The sequence below is a fragment of the Sciurus vulgaris genome, assembly GCF_902686455.1.
Source record: "Sciurus vulgaris genome assembly, chromosome: 1".
Taxonomy (NCBI): Eukaryota; Metazoa; Chordata; class Mammalia; order Rodentia; family Sciuridae; genus Sciurus; species Sciurus vulgaris.
Window position 1 is genome coordinate 11,000,074 of NC_136461.1, and position 13,226 is coordinate 11,013,299.

Consider the following 13,226-nt stretch of genomic DNA (forward strand, 5'->3'; position numbering starts at 1 on the left):
CATTTTTTTCTGAATCTTAAGGGATTACCAACCATATATTGACTTTATGGGCCCAGGTTTTTTGGAATTTAAACTGAAACTACTCTAGGGCAAAATTATTCTGGAAACTTTGGATGGTGTAGAAGAAAATGGGGCGGGAGGGGGTGGGGGGAAAGACAGTAGAATGAGACAGTGTTACCCTATGTACATGTATACATGTATGATTACATGAACGGTGTGAATCTGCATTGTGTATAACCATAGAAATGAAAAGTTGTGCCCCATTTGTGTACAATGAATACAAATGCAGTCTGTAAAAATAAAATTTAAATTAAAAAAAAGAAAAAATTGTTTCAGATAGTGAGAAAGTGTAGAAAAATAATTTTCCGCTTTACTCACTAAGAGTTTTGTGCTTATCAAAAAAGTATTTGGGGCTAGGGCTGTAGCTCAGTGGTACAGCACTTCTCTAGTATCCTGGTTTGATCCTCAGCAACACACAACACAAAATCCCTCCCAACTTCATAGCAGAATCTGATCACATGTCTGACCCCCTTCCCCCAAACTGAACATAAAATGGGAAGAAGCTCCTGCAGATGGAGTCTTTGGTAGTCGATCATTTATAGTTGTTAAAGTTGGCTAGGGGTTTTTAGCACCCTGTGAAGCCCACCAGAAAATTAGTGATTGATCAAAAAAATGTATAACCTTGTCCATATTTGCTACTGTTATCAGAAGAAAAAATACCAAAGCTAGTAAGACTTAAAAAAGAAAGTTAAAAAAAAAATGATGAAATACACAAAGCATTAAATTTCCCATTTTAGCTATTGTAAAGTGTATAAATGTGTGCGATTGTGTTCATATTGTGCCGTCACCACTGTTCATCCCCTGGACTTTTTTTGGTGGTGGGTGGGGTGGAGTACTGGGGATCAAACCCCAAAGTGCTTTGCCATTGAGCTGAATCCCCAGACTTTAATTTTTCAATTTTGAGACGGGGTCTTTCTAAATTGCCCAGGCTAGCCTCAAACTTGAGATTCTCCTGCCTCAGTCTCCTGCATCTCTGGGATTTCAGGCATGAGTCATTAGCTCAGTTAATCTTCAGAACTTTTATTATTAATAACTCCTCTTCCTTCTAGGAACTGCTAGTTTACTAATTTTCAACTACCCTAGGCACCCCATATATGTGAGAATTATACAACATTTGTCCTTTTGTGTCTGGCTTATTTCACTTCACTCGTTTTTAAGGGTTAAGGTTAGGGCTAGGATTAATATATCAGAATTTCATTCATTTGTAGCCAAGCTTGGTGACCACCTGTAATCCCAATAACTCAGGAGACTTCAGGCAGGAGGATTGCAAGTTTGAGGCCAGTCTGAGCAACTTTTTGAGAGCCTTTCTCAAAATAACATAAAAAAGGCTGAGGGTGTAGCTCAGTCCTTTGTATAACTGAGTAAAAATATTCCTTCATTTATTTGGAGTGAACTTTCATTATCGAGTAGCTATAAACTATCCATATTCCTTTTATTTGACTCTCAAATGACAGTCTGAGCTTAAAAAATACTAACTACAACTGGAATTGCATTTTGAAGAAAGACTTGTACTTAAACCTTTTTTGAGCAAGTTAATCATGCACAGCGTATTCAACTCAGTTTTAAACAGCATTTTCTGCCAAAACAAGGCATGCTTTAAAAAAAGTCTAGTGATTTTCTTTTTTTCCTCATTTATGTGAACTATTGCTAATAGGAAGGGAAATAAAACCAGTCACTTTAAATATTACGTTTGACTTTAAGTACCACTTTAAAGTCTTTTTAGGTCTTAATCTTGCGTACTTAGAAAATGGAGCCAGTACCTGTCTAAGGTTTAGGCTTGCTTGATAAACACAAGTGGTTGGAGGTGAAATCTACATGGAAACTAGGAGAACTCAAGAAAAAAATGATCTCTTCTCACACATGCTAATTGCCCTACCACTGAGCCACATCCCCAGCCCAGAAAAAACTGTTTTTCAGGTCTAGATTTTCTACTAAAAATCTTTGGGAAATAAATTGCTACTATGTGTTGTATCAGCAATAGAAGCTGATTGCAGTGAGAATTGCTGTGGATTATGGTGCTCTTTCTGCATCTGGCTTTGTCCTAATAAAAGACAGTGTTTGCCCTTTTGTCAGTTTTCAGTCTGCTCTTTGTTTTATCAGATCTTTTTTCCATATAAATATTTGCAGTTTCTGATTATACTATAGTAGACTAAACAGAGTCAAAATTGAAATATTGATTCAGTTATAAGAATACATTTGTACTCTTTATCAGTTTTTTCAGTAATGATACCCTACTCTTAAAGAGTTAGAAAAAAATGTTTTATTAACTTTGACTCTAAAGGATTTTTGATCATTAATACAGTAGAGTCCTACGGTGCTTTCCAGTTCCTTTGTAATAGTTGCACAGTCACCAGTTATAACTGATTCATACCTGTGGCATTTCTGAGAAAATTTACCTGAGAATAATGGTTGTGAGATCCCTTGATTTAGCAGAACCCCACGTACACTGCTGTATAGACTGGATTGAACTCTCATCTTTTTCTGAAAAACAGAGAACCATCTCTGTTTTGATTTGTAAGTCATCTTTGTGTGCATGGGGGCATTTGTAGGGTGGCAAAATAACATAAAATTTACCATTTTAACTTTAGTGGTTGTGTGTGTGTGTGTGTGTGTGTGTGTGTGTGTGTGTTTTGATAGGAATTAAACTAACGGGCACTTAACCACTGAGCCACATCCCCAGCCCTTTTTAAAAAATTTTTATTTAGAGACAGGGTCTCACTGAGTTGCTGAGACTGACTTTGAACTCATGATCCTCCTGCCTCAGCCTCTCATGCTGGGATGACAGGTGTGCTCTATCACGCCTGGCTTCCCAGCCCTTTTGATTTTTTATTGTTAGGGTCTCTCTAAGGTGAAGAGGCTGGCCTTGAATTTGTGGTCCTCTTGCTTCCGCCTCCCAAGTCCTGGAATTATAGGCATTCACTTCCATGCTTGACTCATTTTAACCATTTTTAAGTGCCCAGGTCTCTGCAGTTAAGTATATTCACATTATTGTGCAGCCATCAACACCACTGTCTCTAGAACTTTTTCATCTCCAGAACTTTTTTTGTTTTTCAATCTGTAGAACTTTTTCTTCTTCCCAAACTGAAATTCCGTAGCCATTAAACAGTAATTTACAGTTGTCTGTTCCCCCAGTCCTTGGCAGCCACCACACTGCTTTCTGTCTCTGTGAATTTAACAGTTTTCATACCTCAGAGAGAATTATGTATTTGCCTTTTTGTGTCAGGTTTATTCCATTTAGCATTATATCTTTGAGGTTCAAACATGTAGCACGTGGCAGAATTTCCTTCCTTTTTAAGGGTGTTTTATATCCCATTTTATGTATCTACCATGTTTTGTTAATTTGTTGACAGACACCTGAGTTGCTTCCACCTTTTAACTAAAGAACATTGAAATGTGGTTGTACACATATATATCAGAGTTGCCCTTCTCAGCTCTTTTGGTTATATAAACAAGCAGAGTTGCTGGATTATATATTCTGTGTTTCATTTTCGGAGGGGGATGACCGCAGTTCTGTTTTATATAGTGGCTGCACTGTTTTACTTGTCTATCAGTGATGCAGAAGGGTCCAGTGCTTTCACATCCTTGCAAACATTTGTTATTTTCTGTTCGTTTGTTTGGTTTTAATAATGGCCATCCTATTGTATGTGAAGTGTTATCTCATTTGCATCTTTATAATGATTTATAATGTTAAGCATGTTTTCATGGGCTTGTTAGCTATTTTAACTTGAGAGAAAAGTATGTTTGAGTCCTTTGGCCATTTTTGAATCCTATTATTTTTGTTATATTTTATCTCTTTTCTTCCTTGTGTACTGGGGGTTGAACCACCCTCGGGGGTGATTTACCACTGAGCTACATCCCATGTTCTTTTAATTTTTTTAAATTTTGAGGCAGGGTTTTGTCAGTTTGCTCTGGCTGGCCTTGAACTTGAGATCATTCTGCTTCAGCCTTTCTAGTAGTTGGCATTACAGTTGTGTGCCATGATTCCTTGGCTTGTAATATCATTTTAAAAGGCAAATTTTAGATGTTTCAAAATCAAAAGCAAATTGCTCCAGTAACTTGGTTAAGCAAAATAGAAAATTTACTGATTTGTTCTGAACAATGTACTTAGGCAAGGAGAAAAATCTAATTGTGATACTCAAATCCTTTACCTAAATTTAATTACTTCAACCTTTATTCCTTAAGTAAAGAAATCTATTGCACTAAGAACCATTTTAATATGGGGTAGTTTGCATTGATGTAACCCTTACTAGAGTATGGGTATCTCTACTGTATATTTCACTCATTATTTGTTTAAAAATTACAGAATAGTCTGTCTGACATTGGTATCCATATGAGAAAGTACACATTATAAAAAGATGTTTCCATTTACCCTTTTTTGGGGGGTACTGGGGATTGAACTCAGGGGCACTCAACCACTTAGCCACACATCCCCAGGCATATTTAGAGACAAGAGTCTTACTGAGTTGCTTAACGCCTGGCTTTTGCTGAGGCTGGCTTTGAACTCACAATCCTCCTGCTTCAGTCTCCCAAGCTGCTGGGATTACAGGTGTGCACCACGGCGCCTGGCTTCCATTTACCTTTTAACCATATCTCTTAAAATCAAGGGATGCCAGGGTGTTGGGTCACAGTTTCTCTTTGAGTAGCCCAATTTCAGATGTTGACATCTTTCTCTTCTTCCTTTTTTGAGTTACTCAAATATTTTTTTTAGTTATTATTGTTTTTTTGTGGTGTTAATGAAACCCAGGACCTTTTGCATATTCTGTACCTTCAGCCCTTTTAAAATTTTCTTTCTTCTTTTTTCGTTTTTTTTTTTTAAACTGGGCATTGAACCCAGAGATGCCTAACCACTGAACCACACCTTTAGCCCTTTTTAATATTTTATTTAGAGACAGGGTCTCACTTAGTTACTTAGGGCCTCACTAGGTTGCTGAGGTTGGTTTTGAACTCAGTATCTTCCTGCCTCAGCCTCCTGAGTTGTTGGGATGACAGGCATGCTTCTCTGCACCCGGCTTAAATTGTATTTCAAGACAGGATTTTGTAGAGTTGCCCTGGCTGGTCTTGAACTTGTGATCCTTGAGTGGCTGGGATTACAGGTGTGCGTCTCTATCTCTAGCTTGTATTTGTTTTTATAAATATCAGTGATTTTTTTCAGTCAGGTTATGAATATGTGTCAGTGGCTTAGGACTGAACTGGGGTATATAGCTCAGTTGTAGAACACTTGCCTAGTATGTATGAAGCCCTGTGTTTAATCTCCTGCACTGTAAAAAAAAAAATAAGATACCTGAGATCCTAGTTAGAACAGCTGTTATTTTTTCTTGATTAATTAATGAAATATCAAGAAAGAAAAACTTCACAGTTTGCAAACCAAATAATAGTTTATCAGAAACTTTCATTTCACTCTTAGATGTTAATATCTTTTTATTGAATTTAGTTTACCTTGCCAGACATTAGTCTCAATCATTTTCGCAATTCAAATTTTTTATATCTTCGAGGACTAGCTGTTTGATATCCAGTACTTTTCTGGGCTCTACCTTTAGAAAGATCAATCTACTGTTGAACTTTGAAGAAGGCTGCTAAGTGGGTCATTATAATACACAGTGCAGGGATTTAAGATAGATGTATAGATGTTATAGTAAAAGCATTTTAGAAATATAAAACTAAGAAACCAGTAAATTTGATGGGGTAGGGATGGGGTTGGGGTGCCAAGAACAGATGTATAGCAGGAGATTGATAACAGAGCCAATTCTGAAAGGCAGGCAAGGAGGGAAAGAAAGGTGTCTTCAGGAGTGGGTATAGACAAGGACGCTCCTGTGCTTGCTATGTACTGTGCTAAGGGCAAGACACTTTATAATCATTAGCACATTAAATCCTCACAGGAACCCCGAAAAGTAGTAGGAATTGTCACCATTCACACATGAGGATATTAAGGATTAGAGACAAAATAATTTAACCAAGAATTCAAATCTAATAGGAAAAAAAAAGTCCTTCACTAGAAACTGGTATAGTACTCATGTGGACTGATCATTAGTGGTGGTGGAGTTGGAAGGACTGAAGGAGTGACTGGAAAATTATTTGGCTGCCAGGTTGTAACGGGTCCACTCCACCTTGTTAAGGAATATGAACTTTGTCCTGCAGGTATTTGAGATCTATTCGACATGGAAGATGGAGGAGAGTTACAGGCCCCTAGTGCTGGGGGTGTGGCTTAGCGGTAGGGTGCTTGCCTGGCCTGTGCAGGGCTCTGGGTTGGATCTTCAACTCTGAAGGGAGGAAAAGAGAAAGAGAAATAGGGCCCTAGAACTAAGGAGGGGCCTTTTTTTAAGTTCTGATAACCCACTAGGAAAATTGAAGTTTAAATAGGTAAAATGAACTTTTATATGCCACCCAGTTCAGTATTTCCTTCTTATTTTTCTGACTTAAAAAAATGTAGAGGTTTCATTCAGGTTACATTTTAGAAGTAGTAGTGCTGAAAATAGTAGTGGGAACACATCAGACTACTAAACTAATTCTTTTTTTTTCCCTAAACTTTCTAGCCTCAGGACCTTTTTACATCCTTGAATTATTGCACTTAATGTGGGTAGTTTCGATTGACATTTATCATTGAAATTAAAACTGATTTAAAAAATTTCTATATTAATTCCTTTAACATAGAACTTAAAGATCCTGAGTACTCGGGGGTACTAGCATTGAACTCAGGGCTTTATGCGTACTAAGCACTGAGCTATACCCACAGCGCCAACTAAGTTTTGTCCCCACCCCGCCCAGTGTTGGGGATCAGACCCTGAGCTGTTCACATGCTAGACAAGCGCTCTAACACTGATCTACACTGTCAGTCCTGATGTTTTATAAAACAAAAGCAATTAGTGAGAAGAGTGGCATTGTTTTAGCTTCTTGCAGATATCTCTTTAATGTCTGATTTAATAAGATTCTCATAAGTAATTTGATTCATATCATGATTTTAAAGTTTTTTTGGTATATGAGGATAATCTGGTCTCACACAGATATGTGATTAAAATTGAAAAGAATTCACAGACCCTCTAAAAGGACTTTAGCCTCCACAGGAGTCCTCACACTCAAGACTCACTTCAAGAATTGCTGCAGTATAAAGATACAATTTGGATTTGTTTAAAGGAGAGGGTCTAGAGGAATATATCATCTTGTGTGGTGATACGTTCCACTCAGCAAATTAGATGACCCCCCACCCCCTTCTGCCACCACATCTGAGGAAAGCATCAAGGACCAGAGGGCACATTTTGTACCATCCAGGCCTAATGGAAAGTGCATATTTTGCATACTTTCCCTCTTGACCCAAGCTTATGTATTGACTTTGGAGAGAAAAATTATTAGCTATCTAATTGGAAAATTGTCACTTGAGATTATAGCTGCATTTAACAAATGAGCCTTCTGTTTTAATTGTGAAGTTGTCTAATTAACTGTTCCTTTTTTTAAAATCCATTTATTCCAGGTAATTTGGTTAAATGCCTTTTAATCTCTCAGCTTTTAAAAAAAATAATGTAGATGCATTATTTACCTCAATTAAATGTTTATATGTAATATAGGGACATGGGATATAGAAGTCAGTTATTGGACGTCACTTGTGTGTGAACAAATATAGTCCTGAATCATCTTACAAATGGTATACTCAGTGTATTGACATTTTCAGTGGAAAGAGTCAAATGCTCATGTAGTTCTGTGAATAAAATGGCTGTAGGAAAATAAATTAGTGACGGACCTCCTGATTTGGTTTATGACACTCCTATATTGCATTGACTTATCAAGGATTGTTATGTATTCAGTTGCTTTTTCTTATATTTCTCCATTATGGAAATTTTGATTAGACCTGCTTTTCAGTTGTCTTAATAATAATCTTACATATAAAAAATACAAGAAATAGGGGCTGCAGTTGTAGCTCAGTGGTAGAGTGCTTGCCTGGCATATGTGAGGTACTGGGTTCGATCCTCAGCACTACATAAAAATAAATAAAGGTATTATGTCCATCTCCAACTTAAAAAAAAACAAAAACAAGAAATAACTCAGCCTTCAAAATCATCCTTAGGAAAAATAAATATAAGTAGATCATTCCCTCCCCTTCCCTTGTCTTTTTTTAAATACCAGAACCCATTCTGTTGTCCAAGTTGGGTGCAAGTGATCTTCCTGCCTCAGCCTCCTGAGTAGCTGGGAGTATAGGCATTTACCATCACTCCTGACATAGATTTCTTTTAAAGTGTTTCTTTTAGATTCCTTACTATTTAGAAAATTAATTAATTTAATTGATGTTGATAATATAATAATCAATGTGCCCAGGTAAATTTAAAGTCTATTTTTAAAAATTCTTGGTAAATACACCTTTATTACTACTTCTTTCTCACAACTTAGATTGGACTGTTTTTATCAATTAAATACTATATATATCCTGTGTTTTGATGAACTGTTATGATTTTAGTTATCATAGAATTATGAAAAATTTTTAAATTAAAATTGACATACTCTGGGCATTTGGACTATCAGTTTAGTAGGACTGAAAAACATTTGGGTATCAAAATGTGTGAGCTTGGCCTGGGGATATAGCTCAGTTGGTAGAGTGCTTGCCTTGCAAGCACAAGTCCCTGAGTTCAATCCCCAGCACCAAAAAAAAAAAAAAAAAAAAAAAAAAAGTGTGAGCTCATTTTTACTCAGGATCTTTAAATCCTTAGCACATTTAATATACTGTACTGGAGGTATGGAGGTATACATTGCATTTCATTTTGGGTTAACATTTCAAAATGTGAACTCAAACTTGTATTTTGTCATTTCATAATTCATTTAAAAACCTGTTCCCCTTTCTAGTTATCACTTTGAATTGGTCATCAGATGATTCAGATGGTTAAATTTTACATCTGGTTTCAGAATTGGTGTAATAACAGGGGATTACCAGAAGAGAATGTGATGACATTTATAACAAATCTAATTTCTGTCACTATTTTTTTAAAGAAAATCATTTTTATAGTCCACTGACCTTTATTATTATTATTTTTTTACATTTATCATGCCATGAGTTCATAGGAAATAGGTTCCAGCAGCTTAGGCTGGTTTCCATTTGTTCTCACAAAATGTGCTTTCTGGGTGGAGCAGACCAGCGCTTCAGCTGAACCCAGATACCATTCTCTTTAGCTTCCTTCTCTTTTGGATCATTTTCCTTCACACGTGTCAGGAAGCTGTGTCGGCTGTGAGAGTGCTTAACATTCTCAATAGGCACATCAGTTCTCTTGGCAAGACTCTTGCCCTTACTTGCTTATTCACAACAATGCCAACAGCATGCTGGGTAACATTGTAGACTATCCCAGTTTTGCCATGATAACATTTGTGGGGCATTCCTTTTTGGACAGTACACATTCCCTAATGTCTACAATATCACCCTTCTGTAGATTTGCATGTATGTGGCCAAAGGAACAACTCTAAGTTTTCTAGAAGGCCTAGAGACTAAATATCGGTTCCTCTCCTCTTTCCCTTTGTGTTTGTCATTTCGGTTAGTTATTGGAAGATGTCAGTTCTGGTCAAAAGGTAGTTCTGTCACTATTTTTTTGTACTTTGTTTTGTTACTTTATTTTTTGGTACTGGGGATTGAACCAAGGGGCCCTTTATCATTGGGCTACATCCCCATTCCTTTTAATTTTTAATTTGAAGCAGTGTCTCAAAAGTTGAAGGTCTTGCAAAATTGCTAAGGTTGATCTCAAACTTGTTGTCCTCCTTACCTCAGCCTCCCAAGTCTGGGGTTACAGTTGTGTTCCCTGCACCCAGCTTACTTTATTTTAAACCATCATTACCATTCTTCAGTCATCTTTCTTTTCATTTTTATAATACAGACTTAGAATGTTCTTATTGCCTCATTAATTATTTTAGTAGCCTGAATTTCTTCTCTTACCATGTTTACCTCTTTTCTCATTGTTGTAGGAAATTTTGGCATATATAATATTGGTAGTATTGTAATTAAAATAGTTCTATTAATTGTTACTTTGATTCATTGTAATTTATTGTTTGCTCTATTTCTGTAATTTATTGTTGATAAATCATATAACATTTTATACTTAGTCATTTGATGACCTTGTGAATAATTTTGTATTGTTTTGAATATTTGTATTTAATAGACATATCAAGCATTTTTTTCCCTTCTGTGCTGAAAACAAGATTATTTTGCTAACCTGAATTTCATGATAATACAGTATCCTATTTAGGGTACTGTTTACTTAGAACTAGTAACACAGTTTTTGCTTGATGACCAAGATTATTTATTATTATTATTTTTTATAACTAGAGCCAAAACGTTTATAGAAGGCCTGGCAATGACAGCTTGTGGTTCTATTTTAAAGTGCTTTTTTCTGGGTAGGGATGCTGGGAATTGAAACCAGGTCCTGGTATGTTCAAAACATGCACTTTGTAACTGAGCTACTCCCCTAGCCATATCTCTAGGCTTGGTCTCTTTTGCTTTATTCTATTTGTAGCCTAGCTCTCTCCACTTGGCTATTAATGACATTGGTTTATTTTCCTACCTTTTGAACTTCAGAAAGTGAAAGTTCTGATAATAACCTTATGGCATTTTCATCTTCTGCCTTAGCATGTGAGAACTAAACAAAAATGCTGTGTAAAGTCTTAGTTTTCAAGAAATATCTTTGGTTTTCTATAAGAAAACACAGTGTATTTCTTTATTTTTGGACTTGTTCGTCTGGGTGGATGAGTCATTGTCCTGGCTATGAGATTTGTAGTCTTAGTGCAAATGACAGAAACTACTATAGGTCATTTCATTTAGCTGCTATTATGCTTCAGGAAAGTATGAAGCGAAATTTCACAAAGACAGCAGCATCTGCAAATAGCTTTTCATCAGCGTGTTTGAGAATGCCTGGAGCAGTCTTGTAGATTCAGTACTGAAAGAGAATTTTGTGTCTCTCAACAGTTCTTAGGTATAATAAACTTAATTAAATATATCCCTCTTTAAATATATCTGTGAAGATATATTCTTAATTTTCAATTGACTGTTTCCCTTTTTGAGGATTTTATTAAACTGAGGAGAGTAATAAATTCAGTTTCATGAACTCTCACTTCTCACATTATCCACAGGGAACAGAGCCTAAACTAACAGATTCACTTAAATTATAGGTCTTCATTAGTCCTTCAGAAATTTAAAAGTTTAAAATTACCTGGAAAATTATTTTGGATATTTTATTTTCTAAGAATTAATCCAATCAATGGGGTAGTACACAGACTGAGCATCCCTAATTTGAAAATCCAAAATTGGAAGTGTTCCGCAATCTGAAACTTTTGGAGTGCTGACATGCCACTGCAAGTGGAACATTCCATGCCATGAAACTTAATTTCATGCACAATATTACTTAAAATATTGTATAAAGTTACCTTCAGGCTATGCATATAAGCTGTATAGAAGACACAAAGATTTCATGTTTAGATTTGAGTCCTATACCAAAGGCGTCTCATATCTAGGTAGATATTTCAAAATCTGAAATCCGAAGCACTTCTGGTCCCAAGCCGTTCAGAGAGGGATACTTAGCCTGTAGAAGTAGCAGTGTTGATAATGTATTGAATACCCGACATATTCCAGACCCTGTACTGGTGGTTATAATATTTAATTCTTTTTTTAAAAAGTATAATTGCCCATTTTGTACAATTACTATGTATATTATTTTGTATATGCTAATTGTACAAAAGTATGGTTTCATCAGGACAGCTTCATACATGGGTATCACATATTTTGCTGGTATTCCTCCTTCCTAATATCCTCACTTACCCTACTCCTGATTTTGTTGAATTCTTAACACTGTGAGATAAGCACTGCTTTCATTATTTCCATTTTACAGATGTGGAATCTGAAGCTCAACAAGAGGTTAAATGATTTATTCAAGGGCACCTCCTATATTTCTGAGCCAAGATTGAATTTAGATCTCTGAGTTCCAAACCCATATATTCTTTGTTTTATTGTTGTTGTTGTTCTTCCTCTTATTATTCTAGTGAATTGCATTTACCAGTCTTACTTCATTTGAAAAAAATTTTTCGGGTATTTCATAGAATGCTGTGGGTATTGTCTGGCATATAAAATCAAGAATGTTACTTCTGCTCCCATATTCTCACACCAGTGTTCCCTGTCTTTACCATCTCTGAGGATTATGGCAAATAAGAAAAATGCAGGGCCTTTAGAAATCCCAGTCTTAAATTGTAGATCTGAAAATCATTGCCACTTGTTAATTCTAAGAAGTTTTATATGCTACTGAGTTTGTCTGTCTTTTCACTAAAAATTTTGAGGCTTTACTGTTTTGGGGTTTTTGTCCTTGTGCAGCAGTGAGTCCAGCAGCAGTTCAAGCGATGACTCTCCAGCTCGATCAGTTCAGTCTGCAGCAGTCCCAGCACCCACTTCCCAGTTGCTTTCATCTCTGGAAAAAGATGAACCCCGTAAAAGTTTTGGGATCAAGGTTCAGAATCTTCCAGTACGCTCTACAGGTAAAATATAAATGATTGGGGCTGGGGAGATAGCTCAGTTGGTAGAGTGCTTGCCTTGTAAGCACAAGGCCCTGGGTTTGATCCCCAGCAGCCCCCCCCTCCCAAAAAAAAAAAAAAATGATACATTTCTCTCACATACTGTTGATGAATGAAGTAGACTGGGTAACTTGAATTTTATAACTTGTGAAAATGTTTTCTTTTTGTGCTTATTAACATTTAATGCCATGTGGGGAAAATCAAGTGATTGTTATTACTATGTGGTTTAATTTTTAGTTTGTTATCCTTGTACATATATGAGAATTGCATGGTGATGCTATTTATATACAACATAATGTATACATTTATGTATACATTACTTTGTGACCTTTTTGGTGGTGAAGAGTACTGGGACTGAACCCATGCTTACTCTACCTCTGAGCCACATCCCCAGCTCTTATTTTTAATTTTGAGACATGGTCTCAATAAGTTACCCATGCTGGACTTGAACTTGTGATTCTCTTGCCTCAGCCTTCTGACTAGTGGCTGGGATTACAGGTGAGCTTCACCATGCCTGGCTCATTACTTGCTTATTATATGCATGTATACGTACATTTTATGGCAGATGGTATATAAGAAAGCATAAGTTTTTTTTTAAAATAAATATGCTTCTGGATTAAATATTTTGTTATTGGGGGAGATTTAGTATG

At 36.2% G+C, this 13,226-nt stretch overlaps 1 protein-coding gene and 1 pseudogene across 2 annotated transcripts in view; one reads left to right on the plus strand and one right to left on the minus strand.

Annotated features, from left to right (window-relative positions):
* Positions 1-13,226, plus strand: part of SPEN (spen family transcriptional repressor) — a 78,750-nt gene that overhangs the window by 37,231 nt on the left and 28,293 nt on the right. Inside the window, exon 4 of the mRNA XM_079152791.1 lies at positions 12,380-12,540. Coding sequence (XP_079008917.1) covers positions 12,380-12,540 — 161 coding nt within the window. The remainder of the gene's footprint in view (positions 1-12,379; positions 12,541-13,226) is intronic.
* Positions 8,051-12,373, minus strand: LOC306669023 (large ribosomal subunit protein eL21-like; annotated as a pseudogene). Its single transcript has one exon. The product of its transcript is annotated as a large ribosomal subunit protein eL21-like (transcript).